The sequence below is a fragment of the Chroicocephalus ridibundus genome, chromosome 1 (genome assembly GCF_963924245.1).
Source record: "Chroicocephalus ridibundus chromosome 1, bChrRid1.1, whole genome shotgun sequence".
NCBI classification, from domain to species: domain Eukaryota; kingdom Metazoa; phylum Chordata; class Aves; order Charadriiformes; family Laridae; genus Chroicocephalus; species Chroicocephalus ridibundus.
Genome location: NC_086284.1, coordinates 110,975,929 through 111,000,226, shown reverse-complemented (window position 1 = coordinate 111,000,226; position 24,298 = coordinate 110,975,929). Strand labels below are relative to the sequence as shown.

The following is a 24,298-nucleotide window of genomic DNA, read 5'->3' as shown; positions in this document are numbered from 1 at the left end:
TGTGTTATTACCGGAAGGCTATAGGCTACATATCATCTAACAGTAAAATGAAGTAATTTGGTGATCTCACATCCAAATAGCCTACCTTTGTTGGCTTATGTGTTATAGGAGGAAATACCTCTGGATGGCAAAGACATTAGTCAGCAATCATTACAATGGAAAAAGATGACTCAGTAAAGCACTTTGTCCTAGTACAGATTTGCATAAGGTAGACTAGATTTTTTTGTTTGGTTTTGTTTTGAAACAGAATTTCAGAAATGGAGGAGGGGGAAGATGGTATATAGATTTGTAGAGGGGGTTCCTGTGCCATGCCTGAAAATAGCGGGGTGTGTGTTAAGTGATTGTTAGGAAACAAGTACTGAACCCATCTCAGATCACAGGCTGGAATTGAAGGCTGCCCTTCTGCAGCTCAGCTGGTTTTGTCCCTATGGGTATTTTGGCACAATAGGAAGGAGGCAGGTGCATATAGCTGTCTACTTTCCCCCCACCTACCTCCGCATCTGGGCGATTGGATAGCTTAGTATTGCCCCATTCTCTGGGAGCAGTTTCACAGTATTGATCTTTTCCTCTGAAGGATACAATTGTAGGACTGAAAGCTTTTCTCTTGTGAGTTTATAAGATCTGAGCACATAAAACTTTTTAAGGAAAATGTTTTATATTTGCAGGATGCTTCCTAGTGTTTGGACTATTTAAGAGGCTCTTAATCTTCTTCTCGTGTCCCCTTTGATTCCAAGGAAACTACAGTTGTCCATAAAACCCTTGTCAAATTGTCATATGAAATACATTCCTGAATTTCTTATTTTGTCTCGTCCTCCTGAATGGATTTCATCAGCTGCTTATTTGAGTATTTCCCTCCCTCTGTGAACTTGCTGTGGGAATTCATCTTTGATATATCAGCTTTGATATATCTGTTCTGTAGCCACATGTGATGAGGGTGGTGAAGCTCCATTTCTGTTTCATTAGTAAGTGTAAGCTAAGAAGCTTAATGCCAACTATTTACTTGTTGTGTTGGCCTGTACTATTAATTGCTGTTGATATAGTGGCTTATTGCAAGAGATGCCTCTTCACAGTGAACTCGCCTGTCCTTCAGTCGCAGATCTCTGTGGGGAACCTTCCTGGAAGCTCAGCGTGGATGACTGACGGACGGTCCTCCAGAGCTGGAGTCAAAGGGTAGAGGCCTTCAAGCTGACCCAGTTAGCATGGTTTTAAGTAAAATGACTGAAATTCACCTGAGATCTTAATGCCCTATGTTAGGGTGAGGAAATTTTATTGTCAAAGAGACTTTTTTTTTTTAATCAGGATCTGCATATATTTATGTGCATTTGCATGTACTTGCAATCATTTTAAGAAGGCTTTCACACTGGTTTGATAACAGACGTTAACCCCAGAGCATTCAGATTTAAGGACTTGCTAGGATTTCTCCTGTGTCTATTTCTTGTGTTTGGGAGACTTACAGCGCAGTTTGTCTCCAGAATGACAGTCTGTTTGATTCCAGCTGCTGTACAGCCAGTCAGCTTTACAGTTCAAGGGGGGTTGCAAAATCTCCACCACTTGCATATAACCTGGAAGAGAATGATCAGGTTAAAAATAATTTCAAGGAGTTTCTCAAGTCATAGTTACGTATTTATGGTTACTAATTATTGTGGTGCTCAAATGATATTTGCAACAAATGTTTAGTACCCCTTATGTTAAATAGACCATTTATCTACAGTCCAGACTCTGACACCAATAAAAGAAGGTTTCAGGTTTTTTCATCCTAGCTAAGCTGCTGTCATTCAGGCATACTGTGCATAGCGGGGAAGATCAGTTTTCCCTTTTATGTTGCATGTGCTGTTTCAGCAGGTTAAAATGAGCCAATCACTAAGATGCTTTTAAAAGACTTGTAAGTAAGGAACGTAGAAACTAAGTTTCCCATTCTTCTTACTTGTTGGTGAACACATGTAGCCTGGGATACTTCTTGCATTGATCACAGAAACTGATATCTTCCTTCTCTGCCTTAGGAGGAGAGGACCTCTTCATGTCAACCTTCTCTTAGCAATGTTTTTACTGGTACTTTTAAAATACTGGAAAACAGTTGTGTTCCTATTCTACTCTAAGAATTTTAAAATATTTTTTTTAAGGAAGTATTCGACTGCCAGATATTCCTTCAAATAAACTCTTTTACTGGCACATAGAAAGCACAGAGTTTATTACCTTGAATTTGCACGTACCTTTCCAGACTTCAGGACAAGTTTACCAGGTCAGAACTGGAGCAAATCATAGATGTTCAAGGCTGATGTATTTGAGGGTATTTTTTGTAGATACAAGCAAAGTAGGAATATTAAGGAATGAAGAAAAGAGGATGCCTGGCAGTAAAGACAGCAGAGTAGACATTTGTGCTATAGACTTAGTAATGTTTTTAGGATCTCTTGGAACTAGTAGTGGTAAGTAAAATAGTTTAAAGTCCTTTTGCTTAGTGGGTTGCTAGTTTTACCTTTTTGTTTTTCCTCTATGTTATGTTTTGATCGTGTTTATATGTGTTAGTTTTATTTAATGTAGCTGTTATTGCTGGCAGGTAGTAGAAACTAAATGCTGGCAAGGAGAGTTTGACATTTTGGGTTTTTTGTCTTTTTTTTTTTTTTTTTTTAAGGTTCCTTATAGGTTGCATGCTGTGCTAGTTCATGAAGGTCAAGCTAATGCAGGACACTACTGGGCATATATTTATGACCATAACCAGAACAGATGGATGAAATACAATGATATTTCTGTGACAAAGTCAACTTGGGAAGAGTTGGAACGGGACTCTTTTGGTGGTTACAGGAATGCCAGTGCATATTGTTTAATGTATATCAATGACAAGGAACAATACTTGATACAAGGTAATGTTATGGATATATTTTCTGCATGATATAGAATAGACAGATAACATTGATAAAAAGAGCTTCTTTCAGATGGATTTCCAGATTTTTTAAATGGTTTTAATAATTATTGGAAGTTCTATTTATGCTCATAACCGCTAGTCAGATTGTTTATGTGGGTGGAACAATTGCTCAACTTTTAGATTAATAAAGAATACCATTGTTTCAGTATTATTAAGAGAGCAAAATAAACTAAGTTTGCTAATCTGTAAACACTTCAGTCAGGTGATCACACATTCAGAATTTTGGAGGTGTTATCTGACTGAAGATTAGAACAGAAATAGGAAATAAAGAAATTACCCTCTTGACATTAAAATCTTTGTGTAGCTTTTTTTTTATGAACTTTAAAGGAGCATGGAAACTTGAAGCTTTATGCAGTATATTGAAACGTAAATAACTTAGCTCTACCAACCACACATTAACCCAAAGTAATACATGGATTTGGAATTTTTTTTTCAGGTCATGTAGTAGTATTTAATGATAAGGCTTGGAGAGAGGGCAAAGATCCCTTAGGATGAGTTCTGTAGGGCCTTATAACTGTGACTAGGGAGCTGACTGTGAAAATGGCTGGACAATCAATAACAAGTGGTGAAAAACTTTAATGTTGCTGTTTTTTCATAGGGCAGAAAGCTAGAGTGTGCATTTGTTTGGTTTTTAAATAAGAACTGGTATTAACCTTGACATTTCTAGATTGCCAGATTAGTAGTGGACTTGCAGCCATAGGGTTTATGGGCCCTGTAGGGTGGCTGTGCCACTCTAATTAAGTCTGAGGCCTGCTTGCTGGGAACAATTACAGCTGATTGATTCCCCAGGATTTAGGATGCTCTTGCAGAGACCATTCTCAAAGCAAAAAGGAAGGTTACTACATGTAGCTTGTGTTCTTATCAGTTAACTTTCCAAATCGCTGTAGGCCTGCTCTCCTTCCCCTTTTCTGCTGGGAAATTGAGTTGCGTCCAGCTCCATGTGGCAGTTAATGCAATCAAGCTATGGTGGATTTTTTTGTGACTTTTTTCCTTGAATGTTTACAATCATAGTCCTCATAGCCCAAAAGGCTCATCTTTCAAAATGGCAATGATCTGAAGGTGCTGAAGAACATATAATCCAAAGATTGCAAGAGCAGTAGATATAGGTCTCAGTATCAGAGGAGTGCTACTGAGTGTACTCAGCTACTGAGGAGTGCTACTGATAATAAAACCAGTTAAAAGTAATATAGTTTTTGAGTTTGCTGCTGACATGTATGTTTCCAGTAATTTTCTTCAAGAAATCTGTTAAACATACTTTTTCCCTATTCTTTCTTTTTCTGAAATTTATATTTCATGTTACCGCAGAAGAGTTTAACAAAGAAACGGGACAGATCCTTGTTGGAATGGACACGCTACCTTCTGATCTAAGGGATTACGTCAAGGAAGACAATAAACGTTTTGAAAAAGAACTCGAAGAATGGGATGCAGAACTCGCTCAGAAAGCACAGCAGGAGAAGTTGTTATCTCAGATACCCAGGGCACCAGCACCCTCACCTGCTCCAGGTTAGCTTCTTCTACCTGTTTGTGAAAGGAGTAGACCTTTTACTGGGTTTTGTATATGTTGTTTTGCAGTTTAAGAAAGGAATAAAAAGTCCATTTTTGTAATCTCGAATTAAAACTAGTTACTTGGCCAAGGTAACTACACTTAAAGTTTTGTCTGATAGGTTTTTTTGCATTTTATTTTTTACTTGAAGAAAAAAAAAAATTTTTTTGGTTCTTCTGCCTTTTCCCTCCCAGTTGTGCTTAATTTATACTAAATTAATTAGGTTTTTTTCTGTAGAAACTTTGGCCTTTTAAGATAAGTAATTAACAGGTCTTACTAGTCTGTTTTGAGAATTTATTAGTCCATAAGTGATGTATATTTTTCTGTTCAGAGTGACTGAGTAGAAGACCTACCTTTTAATTTTGAATTAAGACAGAATTTAGATCTGAAGAGTAATTTATTTGGTGTGATGCACTGAATAGAGTTAGCAATAGTAGGGCCCACTTAAGAAATTATTATTTAAAACAAGGGTGTTGAAACTGTGGAAGAGGTTCTGAACAGCAACAGTGAGGCCAATGCTGTTAGGAGCCTAGCTAATAAAGACCACTGGCAATCTGACTATAAAACATACGCCTGTTTTGACACAGGAAAACCTGTCAGGTTTTAGGTTATATCCACCTTTTGCTCCATTGCAGCATGCTGTGTGTACATAATATGAAAGATGACAAGATGGATTTGTGTAGTGAGACTGCTGTCCAGATGTTCTCGATGTTGCCTTTGAGTCATTAAGACTGCGCGTATATTTCTCATAACTATCTGCGACTAGAAACTGAATGTAAAAAGAGCAGTGATTTAACGACATTTCTCTTTTTGCAAACTCTATGGAGCGTGACTTCATCTTCTATACATTTTGATTTCACAGACACTTTGAGAATGGTTTTAGTTCTCTTGTTAGTAATGGAAAGTACTAAATGAATATTTTTTGTTTGCCAAAACTTGCTTTCATCGTGTAAGGAATGTAAGACACTATTGATTAGCAATTTTATTATCCTCAAGTGGGGAGACTTTCAGATTTCCCTTAAATCAAAAGATATAATGTGTTGATTATTTTGCAAAGTAAAAATACATCAGGTCCTTAATCGGCTGTAGGTCATTCTGTAGATCGGGTCTGTATCCCACAGAAAGTCCAAGTAGAATCACATCTTTGTTCTCAGTTATCAACTATATGATTGATGAAAACTCGTCATTCAAGAGCCTTAATGAGCCTATAGATAGGACGGATCTGTTGTTCCTAGTATAAAATCATGGGTCCATTTATATGAAAGTGTTCAAAATGACCCTAAGACGCAGACTCGTGTAAAGTTATATTTGTGAATGGTGTGACCTACCCTGTACTTCCTGTGTGGGTTACCTTATCTATGAGTGAGACAGTCATCCAAATAGAACCAATTGATTTAAAATTCATGCTTATGTTAACACAAAAAATTGTTATTTTATTTCTGTCACTAAGTTCAAGCAGGAGAACCAGAATATTTAGAGCAGCCATCAAGAACTGATCTTTCAAAGCACTTAAAAGAAGATTCTGTACAAGCAATCAATAAAGCTTTAGCTGAACAAGAAGATAGAGGCCCAGAAGCTATAATGGATACGGTGAGAATATTTTGAAGCTTGAAATACTTCTTTTGCTTTTATTTTGCAAGTTGAAATGATATAATAGCTGATAAAAGGGTGCGTGTGTGTAAACTGAACTGAAAATTGCTATTTCCTCAGGGACTGTCCAACACTAAAGTCCATCCAAAAAGTGTGTGTAACAGTCATGGGTATAGTAGCAAATACTAAGATAAATGCCCTCTATGTGATTAAAGTACTTGTCAAGAGTACAGCTTATATTGTTCAAATGACAGTCGTGTTTGTGTCCACCATCTTATCAGAATGTTAGATGGTTCCATTTATTTTTTGAGAAGTAAACATTGACATCCCATGTAAAAGACTTGAGAAATATTGCTTTAAACATTCAGGTTTTTATCTGAGAAAGATAAGATTATAATTAAGTTCCCTCAAAAGACCTAGGGAAGTTCAAGTAGCTTTCAAAAATAAGGGTTTTTTTAAAAAGTATTCTGTAGCTTTAATGCAACTTCATAACTTGATGAAAATTATTGTCTGTGATTCATCAGATGCAAATATTAACTTAAAATGGTTATAACAGTTAGTGTTGGATGATTTTATTTTCACTTCATACAACAAATACTAAGAGGAATTGGAAATTAACTACTTCATGAGTTATTAATGAAACTAATATTTAACAGGTTTTTTTCTTTCAGCAAATATTTTTTTGTTTCCCTATAAGTGTATAGATAAAAAACCCAATGTATTTGCCACAGAATCAAGTGCCTTTAAAGCAATACATGCATCAGTCTTGGAACTGTATCCATAAGGATAAAACATACCAAATGTACAGTATAGCTTCCTTAGGCGTCTCTAGTAACCACTAGAGGTATGGACAATTTAGATCTGTGCAAAATTTGAAGCATGCTTCCTAAGTTCAGGTATGAATACTCCATAAACAAAAGCAGTCTAGCGCTAGATATCTTCAGGGACTACAGGAAAGTCCTTTTAGAGCCTTTGAAAATGACCTGACTTCTTGACTCTTACACTTGATGTGTTTTCCATCCCTCTCTCCTGTGGTGTCAGGAGAGCAGAGAAGCATGCTTTCTCTGCTAAACTGAAATCAAAGCCAACACAGGGAAATTAATCTAACCCTGGACAAAAAGATGTTCTACCGCTAATGCATTAGGCTACTGCATATCTGACTTTGAGTTCCCAGAACACAGAACAGCTTAGGGGGAGCCTGTTAATATGAGTTACCTCCAGCTGAAGGGGTAGCTATGAAGATATCAAACCCGTGATAAAACGTCTTGCGTGATGCTGTCCTCTTTCTAGGGTCTGGGGGCATCCCTCCTGGTGGGATGTGGAAGTGTTTTACAGACTTGATTCCATGGATTAAGTGTTTTACTTTGTACGGTGATCAGCATTAGGACTTTACAAGACTGGTTGAGGACCCACAGGGGGAACATCACGATAGCTTAATGAGGGAGATACAGGTCATCTTATTCCAATATTTTCACTGCGCATTGTTCTGCAACAAGGTGGATGGCTCTTTAAAAATAAACACAAAACCTCAAACCATGCAAACTCTTCTACTTAGAAACAAATGTATTTCAGCTGTTAGAATCTAAAGCCAATTTCTAGCTTATCTGAAGGTACTCTGTTAATGTTTAAAAGTTACTCTCTGCATACCCAAATTTAACTTAAGCAGAATTGTGCCTCTTTCTCAGTGTATCAGCATGCTTTTTAATTATTCTACTTCCATACGCATTCTGACATGCAGGCATATATTCCTTTCCTCCGTTTTTTGTTTGGCATTTTAAAAGAAGGAAAGCCACATCAGGACATGTAACAAATGGGACTGTAGGTTAGTCACCACATTATCATTTGTGTCCATTTTTTGCCCTTTTTGTACTTTTTTCTACCATCTGCACAGTCTTCCTTTGTATTTATACAGGGCTGGGTATAAATAGATACTATGTCTGTTTCTGGAATCTTGGTTAAAAGTGAGACTATCGAAATAGTTGCAGAACAAGTGGCATGGCACTCTGTGATTGCTTAGATTAGAGTCAAGGTTTGAGTTCTGCAAATGTTGTAAACTGGCTGTTAAACAATGATAGACCATGGGAGCTGAGGTTTGTCTCCGTTTAAAACTTACTCTTGCATATCAAGAATTTCAGTGACTAACATAATCTTTCCCTGATTTTCTGTCTTAATTACCTCTCTAAAAAGAAGAAACACGTTGAATGTAGTGCACCTTTAAATATTCTTTTAAATATCTTAATTGCTAGAGGCTTTTTTGTTTTGTTTTTCCCAGAGCATCAGGAAATATCAGCCTTTGGCTTGTTGCCGTCCCTTAGTATGAATTCATCAGATAGTTATATTTAGTAATTTTTTTCAGGAATGTATGTAAAGAGGTGGTTCAGAGACTCATCCTTAAACAACTGCCTTAAATTTGTAATGGATGTTAGAGTTGCAATACTGGCATACTAACATGTAAAGATGTAAATAGCGAATAAAGGACAAATGAAATCCTGTTAATAACAATGTCTTAATTTTAAAATGTGCTACTTAAAATTAAGGAACTGTATGCAATTAGAGAATATGTGATATTTATAAGTATTTTCAGAACTTCAGCAGTGCGCAGAGTTTTACTTCATCAGCCTGTCAGTTTGCGTGTCTCTAATTTTATCTTTTTTTATTCTATTTTTTTTATCCCTCCCTTCCCCCCATACGTACTGATAATGGTTTTCTTCTGCAGAGCTCTGATAATGCCCCAGCTCAACCAGCTCCTAACCAGCGAGTTGTAGAGGTGGCGATTCCTGATGTAGGGACTTTTGTGATTGAGTCAGAGGAGGGGGGTTATGACGATGAGGTACATTTGATTGCAATTGTGTGCACCGCTCCTCCTTGGTGCTTTCTCGTGCTGCCTGATGAGAATTTTTGGCATGTTTGCACATTGTGACACCTAACAGATTTCTGCAAAACTAAATGCTTAGCCATTTGTAACCTTAACAATGTCTTACTTTGTAATGAAATATGAAAGGAAAGCACTAGCTACTCTAATTGGGCACGCTTTGCATGTACCATTTACACTGGAGGTATATTTGTCTTCTTAGCTGTGGAAGTTGAGTGTTTGTGTTAGGCCAGAAAGCCTTTGAAATGCTGGTGACAGACTGCGGTCTACTACATTAATGAAAAAGTGACAGGACAGTGGGTGATTTTCTTAATGTCTGTGCTTTCTTGTCAGTCCAATAAAGCTGATGTTCAAGTCCGATCCCTTATTTTGCAAGGTTAAGCTCTTCAGACTTCAGGGATTAAATTGTCCATGGAAATAACCCGAAACTGATATAGCTGGTGGAGCTGACTCTTCCAAAGCTTAATAAAAAAATAATTAATTTTTTCCCCCTTCAGACCCAGTGTGGCGTGTGTTCCTGGTACTACTTGAGGAACAGACGAGAGGCTCATTTTATCCTAAGAGGCATTATTTTCTGCTGCCCTGTTTTAGCAGCAGAAAGCAATACTGCCAGGTCATCAAACTGCCCTGCTTACTCCATCTTTGGTTTGGTTTGGGTTCGCGTTGGTGCAGCCCCATAATCTCAGGTGTCTGAGCACGTGTTCTTGGTGGGCTATGGGGAGCTTTTGCTTCCCCAGGCAAGTAGATATTTGAGATATGTAATTGTGATCAGTTTTAACTAGGAGTAGGGGGTAGAGAATAAAGTGATTTAGTTGCCATTGTCACACTGAGTTTGGCTTCTCACACATGTGTAGTTTCCTTTTAGAGACGTGAGGATTTAACCTCACCTAATGACCTGCTTTTGGGTTGTTTTTTTTCCCCCCACTTTTTCACTGTTGTACTCATGCCATTGTCTTTTTCCAGGATGATAACTTTCTTCCCTATTTCCCTGTATTTGCTTTCTTTTTAATATTGTTCTTATGTGTGGGGAAACTCCTCCAGAGATTTCAGGGTTCTTCACCTTCTGTCCTTAAGGGCCCGCTGTTGTTGCTGTGCCAGTTGCTGAGCCAGCTCTACCTTGGGCAGGGAGAGAGGGAGTGTTTTTCTTTGCTCACAGATAACAAAGGGCAAAGGCCTTTCCGAGTAACCTACATGTATCAAATTGGTGGTATATAACTGCTGTGAATAGCTCTGAGATGTGTGTCTTACGTTCAGCTTTGTGTTTGTTAAATGTTTTGGGTTTGATTTTTAAGCATTTGTCTGCAAATGCTTCAGGGACCAATTGCATTTGCAGCAACGGGTCCCTTGTTTTGATGTTGAAATACATATAAAAGGCAGTGTAGTTTACTATGTTTTCAGTATAGTATGTATAAAGTGTGATTGGGTGATTTTTCTATTTGAAACATCTTTTTTTTTTTTTTTTTTTTAATCCTTTGGTGTCCATGGGGTAGCACTCATTCAGTATGCAGTTTCTGATGGATACTAATGCTGAATGATGCATGTTCCTTTCCTGGGAAGTTTGGACCATGTAATTTTTAAATTGTATTTGACACAGTTCTTCAATTTTCTTTTTTTTTGTAAGCTTCCTTTAATCGTATGTCGTTAAAGTAAAAATATACACACATGCCATGACTGATTTGCAGAATATGCACACCAGATCTGTATTGAAATGTGCCGTTTCAATGTATGCATGCATTAAGTTGTTTTTTATCTTGCATGAGACTAAAAGCATATTGAATTTGGTCATTAAAATATTAATCATTCAAAACTTTTACCTTAAATCCCTTGTGGCAGGTCATGCTGACCCCGAACATGCAAGGTATTATCATGGCTATAGGTAAAGCCAGGAATGTTTATGACAGGTGTGGGCCAGAAGCAGGGTTCTTTAAGGTACAACTAACATTTTCAACTTTTTCTCCTCTGACTTTTCTTGTTAGATATGCCTTCTCCCTCCACCCTTTGATGCATATTGAGACTGTTGAAGCGCTCATACGTAGTCCTCTGTGATAGCAGTCCTCCATTTAGATATTTCTCACTTGAAAAACAGACAGCTATTTTCCTGTGGATTCATCAGTACACTGCCTTGATATCCGTAGCTTATATACCTTTCTGTATTCTAGCTTTGTAATAGTAGTAGCAAGTAACATGAAACCTATATGTGTAATCAATAAGAATATGCATTCCCCCCCCCCCCCCCCCTTAACAAAAACCAAGTCTTCACTAGACTGTTTGGGACATCAGTTTTTTCACCCAGGGACGTGAATGTTCAGTCTTTTCCTGTTTATTTCAAAGAGATGTTCTTGTTTTGTACTCCTTAAAAGATTTTTAGTAAATCTAAATTACTTTCTTTTGTGTAACCGCATGGATGTCAATACTATTTATTTACGCAGTGTTTTACTACTGGGAATTAGACATTAAGCTTTTTGTGGTTATTAGTCTTCACAACGATACCACATTTAAAAATGTGTTGTTATTCTTAAATACACAAACTTGTGAGCATTTTTAGCTCATGATCTTTTGAATTTTCAGGGTATTAGAAAGGGAGTTACTTTGGCGTGATGTAAAATCCTCTCAAATGTGATCTGGAAGGAGGAAGGAAGTTTCTTGCTTGTCATTGAGTAGCAGTCTGTTTTCTTTTTAATCAGTGTGGTGTAGTTGCACTAGAAGAAATTGTCAAAACCAAAAGAAACACCACCACCCCACCCCCCCAACCAACCAACCCCCCACCAACACTGCCACCTCCAAAACATTCTGTAGCCCCATGGTAAGGAAATTGAAATCTTATGGGTGTGTGCGTTTGTCTGTTTTTGTGGGTTTTTGTAATGGATACCTAGAGAAGTGTTATGAGCACAGCACTTGTTGGCAGGGCTGTCTCTCTAAGCCCTGCCTGCCCTCGGGGAATGCCCAGACACCTGCTGTAGCCTCTGTCTAGTGAAACAGGTTTTGTTTAGGACTCAGTGCTGGACTGGTTATATTTTCTTTTTTTGTTTTGTTTCTGGTTTTGTGGGGGTGGTTTTTGGTGTTGGTTTTTTTTTTTCCCAAATTTATTACTTAATGGAAAGATGTCAATCTCTTTTATTTTTTTTTTTTAAGTTGAAAAAAATGCTCATTTGATCAAGTCAAACTCTTTACCAGAAAATTTATTTTTTGAATATGAAGGGTGTTTTGGTAATTTTAAAACAGAAATGCAGTTAAAAATAAAATTATATTTAGTGCTTTGGTGTTATCAAAGCAATGCTCAGTTGAAATGTTTTTAGGTCTTTAACTTTGAATGCTTAAACATTTTCACTTCACGGGGGACAGAATTTGTCTTTGAGTGAGAAAGTGTTCTGACACTAAATTGTTGGAGAGTAGAAAGCTTCCCAACTCATTTTCTGCTGAATCATGTTTGCAATAACTTAGAAAAGACGTGGAACATGCTTCATTTTTTGAGGAATACATTAATATGAATGTAGATGAAGCGGTCCTACTTAGTAACAAAATTTGTATTTTGAAACATATCAGATGAAATCTCATGTCACTCCATGAACTTACTGTAAAACCTTCTATGATATTTTTTAATATTGTTATACACTTACGTGTTTGTTTTTTATAAAATGAGTGTTTGCAGAAAGCTGGGGTTTTTTTCTATCATGTCTTTGTTTTTAGTATCACCCAGGTAAAACCCGTTTAACGAGGGTCACTGTTACTGCCAGGGTTCCACTCCTCTCTTAGATCTCAGGCCTGAGACATGACTGATACAAACCCATTAAGATATTTATTGATCAATGACCGCTGCCAATCATTCTTCTTTAAATTTAATAGACAGTCCCTTGCAGAATGTTTGCCTTAAGAACTTTATGTAACATTCTTAGTGAGAAAATGAAAGCACGTAATATTTCTTATACCGCCCCTTTTTCTTGTATTCTGTGTAGAGAAATAGTGGGTTTTTTCACTGTACATAGCATTTCTGAGTCTGAGGTATACCATTTTATTTTTTAAAAATATGCATATAAAAATACACATTTTGTGTTGTATTTTTGCTACGCGGTTACGTGAAAAATTAGATGTCTAATAGCAATTGCTTTTTGTTTCTGGGCTACCCCAATAAACAGGGTTTAATTGCATAGTCATTCACTTCAGTTTTCTAATTGTAGAACTTCTTCTGATGAAAGATAATGCAAACTCTGTCTGTGGCTGCTGATATTTATAATCGGTTCTCTCAAACTTCCTTTTTAGTGATAATGCAAATGATTAGTATTTAAAAATATTGATGCAGAACGTTCTCTTAAGCATTAAAGTTCTTCACACGCTCGGTGTTTAAGCCTGTATGAACAGTTTCCTACTCATGTGTTTAGTCCTGAAATAAAATGTGTATTAGTAGAGGATGGGAGCCAAAATTTTTGATAGTTAAGCATCAAGAAGTTACCTGCTACTGCCAGGTGTTTCAAGGTAAAGGAATTTGAAATATTGAACAGGGTATTTTCCTGCCTGCTTTGGAGCTTTTTGTGGATATGTTGTATTGAAACTTTGCTAACGTGTGAAGCTACTGTGTTAAGTCATTTGTTTCAAGTCAACCTTTAGTCTTAGCGAACAATCTGATCACCTCCCTATTCTGAGAGATAAATTGTGGGGAGTATTAACATTCGTCACCATTTTTCTAATTATTTTTCCTGTTATTGCTCTTGTTCATTCTGTATAGTTTCAGTGAATAAAATCTAATGAACATAACAGATGATGTTCATTAAAATCTAATGTTCTGGCAAAGCTGGAAAAGAAAACACTTCTGATGACCTCTAACGTTGATCTAAAATATTCAGTAAGGACTCTGTCCTGCCCTATAGGAGACTAATACTATTCTTATTGAAGTATTTTTATTTTTTTTTAATCCTACAATTTTTTTTAAAGGCATTTTCCATTCTCACTTAGTGTTTCCAAAATCATACATGCTCATTAAACTTTCTGTAGAATTGTTTTACTCACGTATTTGCATGTTAACCGTACATTAGAGGTACCTTTTTTTACCTTATGAGAACTCAGAGGATTCCTTTAAGTAGTGTGTCTGACGTTTTATACTGCTTTTGGACTGTAAGTGGTTAAAGAAGCCTCTCTAGGGATTGGATGAACCTTCTCTTAGGGAGATGCAGTACAGGATTGGGGCTGCTTTTGAAATAAAGGTCTACCTGGGATTTTGGCAGGCTTAGTTGGGGAGAGACAAGAACAACTTTACCATTTGTCTGGTACCATTGTCTGGTGGTTGGTAGTTTTGTTGTGTGTTTTTTTTGGGTTTTTGGGTTTTTTTTAAACATAGTTCAGACTTGTTAGAAGGGTGGAGTGTGGAATCGTTAAAAAATTATTTTGTAGGCAAAAGGCCATGGGACATGAATTATCCTGTTAGTGTCTCTGATGTTTAAGAGTTAAAAGCCAGAAAGAATAATGTATATTTTTAAAATTATTTAGGCAATTAAATTGGAATACACGCGTCTGCTAAAATTAGCCCAGGAAGATCCACCACCTGAATGTGATTACCGTTTGCGTCACGCAATTGTTTACTTCATCCAAAATCAGGCACCAAAGAAGATAATTGAGAGAACATTACTGGAACAGTTTGGAGATCACAATCTTAGCTTTGATGAAAGGTAATAAGATCTGCATGTCTCATGTCCTGTGCTCATGAATGCTCTCTTATGGGTGGAGAAGCCCCTTTGTTTCAGATAGTGCACATAACAGAGGAAAGGCTGGTTTGTTATTTTGGCTTTATCTTCTAGTTAATACCTTGCAAGCATATTTTGTTAAAAAAAAAAAAATATATATCTGTATAATCTATATAAAAATCTCTTTAAAAAGAATAAACAAGCAGTTGGGTTTCTATCGTTATGAAATAAGGAGAAATACTCAGTGTTGCTCATGTTTTTGCACATAGATTTCTGTACCTTCTTTCAAAACCCTGTGTAAGGCTGCGTAGTTTGCATTCTTCAGCCAGCAGCAGACAGTAAAGCCTTACAAGCTAGATGGGTAACTTGAATGCAAGACAATGTCTCTTTTCCACTCGAAATTCCACATATTTACTTATTTAAAGAAATAAATAAGTTGAAAGGTAGAGAACATTAGTCTGATTTCTACATAATGAATAATCCTCTAATGTTACTTTTGCAAAGTAAATACCGTGGAGTTTAAAGCCATCTGAAGTTTATATTAAAAATAATGACTAAGCAATGTGGCAATTTAGCAAAATAAACCAAGAAGTAATTCTTAAATAGCACAGGCCTCCATCATGGGTACTTCTAAAGTATGCCCTCTCCTGCTGATTATACCATACATAATAAAAAGCACATTTTCCACAGTGTTTTCATAGTGTTTTGCATAAGGCTGTAGCTTATACTGTTTGAGGTTGCTGTCTTTGGACAATATCCTTTGCAAACTTCCAGTGATACCATGATTTCTTGTTGCTTTTTGCAAGGTGCCGTAACATAATGAAGGTTGCTCAAGCTAAACTTGAAATGATAAAGCCAGATGAAGTAAACATGGAGGAATATGAGGTCAGTATTTTTTATGCTTTAAATTAAATTGTAATGCGAAATAGTTATCGGTAAGCTGAATTTTATCTTCACAAATTTCTTCTAGTCTTACACCGAGGAGTTAAAACTGGTTATTGAAAGACCATTTATTTGTAGGAAGGCTGCTCTCATCAGTTGATCTAAAGCTGTTATTTTCCTGCATCTGTAATTCCAATGAGTTTTGAGCCATAAATAAATGTCAACTTTGAGTCTGTCCTTACTACTTAACATGTCTCAATGTCACTAACAGTATTTTGTAGTTTATCGCCATATGAGCCAACTGGCTTTCTCTAGTCAGAAACAGCTAGCAGTGAAGGGCTGGTCTAAGCCCAGCCTTACGCATCTTGAGAACTGGGTCACAGGCACAGTCACACTTGTGATTTTCCTCCAGCTGTCTCTGCAGCCATTCCCGTTTTCTTATGAGATCCAGATTCTCTTGTTTGCGGAGACCATACATAACCAGTTTATGCATTTAATTTTTCCTTCCCTGCTATTTAGAAAAACTTGGAAAGAAGAAAAGAGCAAGTCTCAGACGTTAAATAATTGTGACTAATATTTGCCAAAATAACTCATCTCATATCTAAAGCTAAGTCTGTAGCTGGTTTTACAGCATCAGTTTGAACTCTGCATAATACTGTTCATTAAGGCCTCTTAACAGTGGATATTTGTCCTAGGCAGATTCCAGTGTACCATTTAAACCTCATTGTGGTGCTATTACATCCAAACGGCTTGTTCAGGAGGACTAATCTTTCCCTCAACAAACCAAATAAAAAATATTTACTTGTCATTTCTCATTATCGGGTTCAGGACCTACAGTAGATGCTACTGCATTACAGTGTGCCCTCCCTGGGTTATGAAGGGAAAGGGCTCTTACAGTGGGATTTCTGTTGCATTTTTTAGGCTGTGCAAGGCTTAATATTTTATCATGTTCTGAATGGCATTGCACAGGTAGAATAAACAATTCTGGACTCAGCTTTGAGAGTGAGGGAGTGGGGTGTCTTCTGTTCCCCTGCAGATACATGCTGCTTTTTTAGCTCTCGAGGCAGATAGTTGGTGGTTTCTCCGAAGATTGTATGGGTATTTGTCCTGTAGAGTGAGTTGGCATTTCATGAACCCTTTCTCATGCTCTCTGTGTTGAATCTGCAAGTGGCTATGTATTATGGTATGCTGTCCCCTATTTTATCTTGAATGAGCCATTGAAAGTTGGCTACTAACCAACTGCAGTAAAAGCACCTTTCTCACTTAGAGCATGTACCTGTAAAGCCAGCAGTCACTGTGTAAATGGTGATGCAGTAAGGTAAATGTTTTGCTCCAATACAAACATCTCCACAGTCTGAACTGCGTTTGTTTTTTTTGTCACTTCCCATGTAAAACGTTCAGGCTTTTTCTATGTTATTCTTATATTGAAAGTTAAGCTTAATATTTAGTGTATGAAAAAGCTTTCTAACACTTTCTGAGTAAATAACTGAGTGTAATGTAGGAAGGAAAAAAAGGCTATTAGCTTCTCAACTCTTTTTGAGAAGGAAAAGGGGATCTCATATAGTTCTGACTGTGGCTCTCCAAAGATGCTTTGTGTTACTTTCAAACGGTAATACATTCTGTAAAAATAATCTCATATAGAAAAATTTTAGATATTTAATAATATTTTTTTTTTATTGAGGGAGGGGGGAATTCAGACGGACTTTTCACGTGTGCAAGCATACTAGGGGTCCTTAGTGCTTACTGTGAGTATTCATCACTAAGTCAAGTGTGTGGTTAAAAAAAATAAAAAATTGTATTTCATGTTTGTGGATGAAATTCTATATACCCTTTCTTATATGCAGAGATGGCATCAAGACTATAGAAATTTCAGGGAAACAACCATGTTTCTCATGGTAGGATTGGAGTTTTTCCAAAAAAAGAGGTAAGTGGTAGTATAGAACTCAAATGTAGTAGAACAATTTCAAGGTGAAATGTAATATTGACAAGTAAAGTTATTTTTTTGAATTAGGACTTGTTTAATGTGTTCTTCATTTTAGTTAAGCATTTATTCAGTCCATTAATGTCTTCAGTCTTGCATCTACCTCAAAGTTTCCTGCAACTTCCTATTCCTAATGTCCATTTCCAATCTTTTACCAAGCCATGGACTCTTTTCAGAGCACCCTCCACATGCTCCCTTTTTCCTCCTCCTCGCCTACTGTTAGGTCCTTGGAGTATCTCAGACATAAAAACCTTTCCTCTTGGGCACCACATGTGCACATACATTTATCTGCTTTCATCAGCAATCATAATTAGTCAAGTCCCCATTTTATCCGTCTTTTTATTGGGTCTTCCCACAGAAGCAAAGTTTTGCCTTCTCCATTTGTCTGAGCCAAAATTCCACCTGTGATGGGCTTTTTAAAGGTCAGGAAAAAAAAGAACATATTTGAGGAGAGCTATCACGCATAACTATCATAGCTGTAGCTGATTCTTCTTAGCTCCATGAAGCAATGGTGATTCATTACTGTCTCTTTTTGAACCAAGTCAGGAAATGTCTGTATAAAATTGGTGACATTTATGTACTTAATGCACTATAGCTAAAACTTAATGTCTGATGTACTACATGCAACAAGGATGGTGACTGCAGTATAAATATATATGCCTCAAAGCATTCTGCAGAAGAGTCTTTGAAACAGGATTGTTCAGGGTACGTCCTCCTCCCATGCCCAGCCGAAGGAACAAAATGATTAGCTGCAAATCATCTAGTGGCTGACATCTGTGATGTCAAAATTGAGCTATCATATGATGTAGATTTTTGATTGTGAAAACAATTCTGTAGTCAATCACTGATTTACTTCCTTTTTTTCATGTATTACACAGTAGGTAGGGGAACTATGGTGGGAATCAAACTTCATTTCTTTTCTTTGTGCTGTGTAGTAAATTGCTTCGTATTTCTCTTTCTTGTCTTGTATGCCCGCAAAAAAGGCAGGCCCCAAACAAAATGGGAAAAAAGATTGGAAAAGACACTGTGCCTTGTCTTTGTGACAAGCTATGGCTTTGTATAGCGGCTAACACAATGAGCCTATAGTCTTGGGTTGTCTTCTGGTTGTTAGCATGTAATAAATAGTACATTCATTAACAATCTAAATTGCAATATGCTACTTTGTCAGGCTTAAATAGCTTATGTACAAAGGTTGGTCAGAAGATTGCCCGGCTTATTTGAAAAATAAACACTCTGGTATTGCTTGATCCCTTAAGGAGGCAAAAATGTCACAGGCATTGGTGTGGTCTATAGGAACCCTCCTTGTTACCCCCAGACTTCATGCAGGCAGGAATGGAAGATCTTCACATCCCTTGGCACTGGGACTCCAGGATGGTACCTCCATCTGTAAAATACTAGTGCTTTCACTAATCCTCCTCTTACCATAGTGTATTCTGATTATGCCAGGGAGAAGGAGGCAAGCACATGTTTCTTCTCTGTGCTGAACAGTATTTTTAGTATAGTTTTCCATTATTTACAATAATTTGCAGAATTAGAGTAAGATGTTTGCTACCAAACATCTTCGTAATTTAGAAAACAAGCCTATAATGACCAGTCTTAGACTCCGATGTTGGTCAGAAATAAAAAATTCAGTATTATCAGACTCATCTAACATCCAAAGAAGCATAGCATTTGTTCCCATTGGCAAGAAATGCAATTTCATAAATGCTTCAGGAGGTATTTAATACAAAGACAGTAGGACTAGAGTTAAGCGTGCTTAGAGGATGGGTGAGGATCTGGGTATCCATTGACCTGCTCTAAAAGCATGTATTGGAATTATTCACCCACGTTTCAGCTACAGATTCCCAAAGGACGGAGATATTTACTGAGGTTCACATCTTGTACACTCCAGATGGCAGTACGACCATCCTTATTCTGCAAATGAGACTAAATTGATGAACTCTTACAATTCTTTTATTAACACTGAAATCATAAAAATGTAACTTTAAAAATATTTATGAAAACACAGACTTTCATAATTGAAATGCGACCTTTATTAGCAGGGCTGTTTTGAGGCTTTTTTCAGAAACCCATCCCCCTCAGTAAACCAGCTTTTCTTATTTTTAGTAATGCTAATTGAATACCTAGCAGCACTCAGTCTCCAGATGGAACCAGAAATAAGCCTTTATCCAGGTGGTCTCTGATTTCCTTAAACAATTGTACTGTGTTGAACGAATGCAAAATCAACATTAAGGAAGTAGTTTGGTGTATCTTTGTCATGCCTACTTTCAGTGTTCACTCATGATCCCTTATGGTGGCTGACAAGGCCCCCTTTTCACTGCAGGTGGAGAATTAAAGGGTCTTTCAGGCATATCTTCTCTGACTGTACTATAGAGTAGGAACCTCTTGTGGGCGAGATGAACACAGCCAGCTGGTGAATCTTGGCAGGAGTTTTACCTGCAGCTCACTCTTGTGGTTGCAACTGAAAAGTGAACAAACTGTAGACCTTAGCGGTTGCCTTTTAAGTTTTCTTGGAAAGCCAATAGTTTTGCAGTTTTGATGGAAATACTTTTTTCAAAGCAGTGCTAAAATTTAGCCAGCCTGTACTGTCTGCATCTTTTCCAAAGCCTGGGCCCAGTGAGCTCCATAATTCTGTGAGCAGCTTCAGTGATTTCAGGCTTAGGCTTCGTAGGCTGGAGCTCGTATGCACTTCAGGTGTGAAAAGGCAGAATCTGTTTGGTTTTTTACACTGTAGTCTTATTCCTCAGACTGTCAAGATACATAAGGACTCCCAGCTTGGATGTATAATAATGGTGATATTTTAAAATAGCTTATCTTGCTGTTAGATGGCAGTATGGTTGTTTCAGGGAAAGGTCACACAACTGGGGGAAGGGGCAGGAAGAGGGACAGGAATAAGGCCACTCACTCCCAGCAGCAAGTTTTTAACTTGGATCAACTGAGGTTTTGAGACTAATTTCAACCTGCAGTTTCACAAATAACTGAACTAAGAATGGAAAGGGAGAGAACGTTCTGCCCCGCTGGTCTTATGTCTAGCGATTCCAGTTCCTTGCCATCATCTTCTCTCCTTTCCTTATACATTAAGTTTTCTGCCGTCTGGTCAGTTGTGTTGGTGATCAGTGGTGTGAAGGGTTTTCATGGGCAGGAGAAATGGACTGGAGAGGATAACAGGACTTCTCTTAATGAAAGGATAGCTTTGTATTTTGAGTACAAAAAGGCAGAGAACAGTGACTGCACTTGCAATGTAATATATTAACTACTTAAGCAATAAACATTTAGAATTGCAAGGAACTACAAGCAGATCTCATGGTGGAAGAAACAACTTCACAGTAGATTCTGAAATTATTGTGTTGGGTTTCATCTTGTTCTTCTAAACAAGGTTATTAGAAGGCAAAGCTTTTAGGAACCATTGCTATTTCAAGTAGCCCTTTCCCTTCTTTTTATGTTGTCTCGTTGGGAGGCATTACTCTAACTCTTGGGTTTGTCTACTTCAGAAAATTCTGACATGTGTTTTTCAGGTATGCCCTCTGTGTACTCACACTTACTTTTCAGCCATTTTTAGTAGTTTGGTGGTTTGGTTTTGGTAGTTTAAACCTTAATCATGACCTCCTGTTCTCACTAGAAGTGAGTGAGTGCACAATGTACTGTTCCTCTAACACTGGGTCAGGAAATTCCTCTTCATAGTTTTGTTTGGTTTTTTTTAGTTTGAATAAAAATGAGATTTCTAACTGCTTGTTTTTAGGGTAACTGCTTGAAGTTACTATCTGTTACTATCAGTGTCTATCTGTCATAACTGGGTTTCTGTAAGTCAGAATTAACAATTTAAGTTGTTTGCTGGAAATAGTATGCAGCAGTGTAAAGGGGGATTGTTATCTATGTGTGAAGGGATCGCACACACATTATTGACTATTAACTGCTAGGTTCTTAGGTTCTGTGTTACTCATCCTTTACCAATTAGGCTTGTATTTATTTTCTGCATATCAATAAATGAACATCATGAAATGCTTTTGTGGCTTCTTCTGTCACTTTAGATTTCAATAGTTTGGAATTACTTACGGTTATCGAGACTAAAAAATCAGAGTTTATTTTTTAGAAATAAGGTGACAGCTTTAAGTCTTATTTGCTGAGGTGTAGAATGCTATCGAGATATATATGGCAACAGAAGAGAAAACTTAATGTAGCGTAAATGCACATAGGAAAAAACTAAGTTTTCATGTATACTTAAGGCTAATCCAAAGCTATTTTTTGAAGTGAGTGCAATGATATCCCTTAGTTTTAGCGATCTTTGGATCAGAGTTCATGTGCGAGTGATCTAAGCTGATAATAAAATAAATTGTTCTAATGTGCATAAAAGACAAAATTGTGCGGTAATAAAAAAAATGTTATGAAGGATGGTGGGGAGGGATGTACTTGCAGTCAAACAAGCAAGTGAAGTTACCTATCTTGCGAAGAGCACAGTAGTTAGCTTGAAACAGGTGGTACCTGGGTGTTGCATCTAATGTTTTTGTTTCTTTACTTTACTTCAGCTATATGGAAGCCTTGCTCTACCTTATCTATGCTTACCAGAATAACAAAGAACTCTTGTCCAAAGGCCCATACAGAGGGCATGATGAAGAGCTGATATCTCACTACAGACGAGAATGTTTGCTAGTAAGTGAAGGGTGAAGTATGTTTCAAAAAGTTGAACTTGCTGCATAGCTTTAACAAAATTTTAGTAGAAAAGCGTTGCCATCATTTATAACAAAACCAACAAAAAACACCTTTCATTAACAAGTTAATGCTTAGACTTATGTAAGGAAAAAAAGGCAAAAGTAAGAAGGAAAACGTTATTCCCTTTTTTTTATTATTATTATTAATCACCATCCTTTATGATTGTAAATAGTGTGCTTACTGTCATCATGTCTGGGCTAGGTGGGAACAACAGTTGACAGTGTTGGTGAGCAGACTTACCCTGTTGGCACAGTTTGACGGGGAGACAAGTATCGGAAAAGGCATCAGCAGGAAACAAGTTTGTTTGTTTGTTTTTTTCCTTGATTATGTCACTTTTAGCAATGGTGAGAAAACAAAAGCAGGTGATAGGACCTCAGTCGTTAAAAAGAACAGCTGCAAAGGTTGAGTTGTCAGTGGCTTTGAGGAATAGCATGAGATCAAGTGGTTTAATAGAGTATATGCATCCTTGCTGTAAACATTGAAACACAAATGTGATTATTACAAATTCCCAGGTAGCTTTGTAGGAAGACTCTGCTTTAAAACAAAAAGAAACTGATGCATGGTAGAATGTGAAATGCTGTATACTTAAAGGCTTTCCTTTTTTGTGGTGGTTTATGAAGAAACTAAATGAACATGCTGCAGCACTGTTTGAATCAGGAGATGATCAGGAAGTAAATAATGGCCTGATCATTATGAATGAGCTTATTGTCCCGTGTTTGCCATTACTACTGGTGGATGAAATGGAAGAAAAAGATATTGTTGCTGTGGAAGATATGAGAAACCGTTGGTGTTCCTATCTTGGACAAGAAATGGAACGTAAGTCATTTATTCATTAAGGTAAAAGGCCGTTGTGCACCTTTTTTAATAAATGTGATGTTTTCAATGTCTTGAAGTGAGCCTATATCTTCTGTGCCTTGGTAACGTATTTTGAGCTACCATAACTTTTGAATAATCCTGCCTGTATTTAATAAACAGTTTTTCCATATATTGGACTGGAGCATTAGGCCTTAAAGGAAACACTCTTTTTGAATGGAAAAACATTTGTGGGTGTAGACCATCTGAAGGGGTGTTTATAGTAACATTTTACTAGGAATTGGTATGTCCTAGTTATTGCTGGCAGACCTGAAGTGGATTATTCCAAGTGATACTCCTCCTCTTACCACCCTCTAATAAAAGAAAAAGTCAATGTTGGGCAGAAAAAGGAGAATTCCACATGCAGATGTAAATGCTTACGGGTTTGTTTTTTTATTGTTTTATTTGCAGCTAACTTGCAAGAAAAGCTGACAGATTTCCTGCCAAAACTGCTAGATTGTTCTACAGAGATTAAAGGTTTCAATGACCCGCCAAAGTTACCCTCCTACTCCACACACGAACTGTGTGAAAGATACGCCCGAATCATGTTGTCACTCAGTCGAACTCCAGCCGACGGAAGATAAATTCTGCAACCTTCCTAAGCACATTGTATAAACTTTTTTAGTTCTTAAACCTTGCCTTCCTGTCACAGGGTTTGCTTGTTGCTGCTATAGTTTTTAACTTTTTTATTTTAATAACTGCAAAAGAGAAATGACTGTACAAACTTTAGCCAGACTGCAAACAATTAAAGCTGAGAATCGCATGGCGCTCAGTCGTTTCAACCAGAATTGATGCAACATGCAAGTCTGATCATTATGGCAAAACTGCTTTTTTGCCACTTATCTGTTACAGTATTACTTTGCTTTTATCTTAAGATCCTTTACTTTATCAACAGCTGTCTGGATCATTTTGTGACTGCAACTACTTTAAGTGTCCAGTGCTGTGTAAATACATGGTACCTGGTAGCTTGTAAATGAAATGAAAGAATAAAGTTTTATTTATGGCTACTTCTGTGTTTGCAAGCAGATACCTTGTATATTACTGTAAAATACGGGTATTTTTAGAAGAGATACGGTATATTGATGGGTTACTCAATTTTATAGACAAGGTTCTTCAGGATTTATGGCCAGTTTAGTTACAGGTAGTCAGAGATTACTGAATGTGAATATATCGGAAAAACTGTCACAGTATTATACACTATGGGTTTTTTTGTATATTCTTTACTGATCTGTATGATAGTGCACCTGAACACCTCCGTGTGTGTGGCCATGCCAAGTCT

General features: G+C 37.2%; 1 protein-coding gene across 4 annotated transcripts in view; it reads left to right on the top strand.

The window, feature by feature from the left end:
* Positions 1-24,026, top strand: part of USP25 (ubiquitin specific peptidase 25) — a 96,440-nt gene extending 72,414 nt beyond the window's left edge. For 2 of the 4 annotated variants that reach the window (XM_063347383.1, XM_063347411.1), the window contains 11 exons: positions 2,630-2,858; positions 4,226-4,423; positions 5,914-6,053; positions 8,770-8,883; positions 10,759-10,854; positions 14,404-14,582; positions 15,404-15,482; positions 17,324-17,403; positions 21,984-22,107; positions 22,788-22,983; positions 23,431-24,026. In XM_063347383.1, the coding sequence (XP_063203453.1) occupies positions 2,630-2,858; positions 4,226-4,423; positions 5,914-6,053; positions 8,770-8,883; positions 10,759-10,854; positions 14,404-14,582; positions 15,404-15,482; positions 17,324-17,403; positions 21,984-22,107; positions 22,788-22,983; positions 23,431-23,603 (1,608 nt within the window). In that variant the 3' untranslated portion in view covers positions 23,604-24,026. The remainder of the gene's footprint in view (positions 1-2,629; positions 2,859-4,225; positions 4,424-5,913; positions 6,054-8,769; positions 8,884-10,758; positions 10,855-14,403; positions 14,583-15,403; positions 15,483-17,323; positions 17,404-21,983; positions 22,108-22,787; positions 22,984-23,430) is intronic. The other 2 variants (XM_063347392.1, XM_063347402.1) reach the window with 2 other exon arrangements.
* Positions 24,027-24,298: the final 272 nt, after the last annotated feature.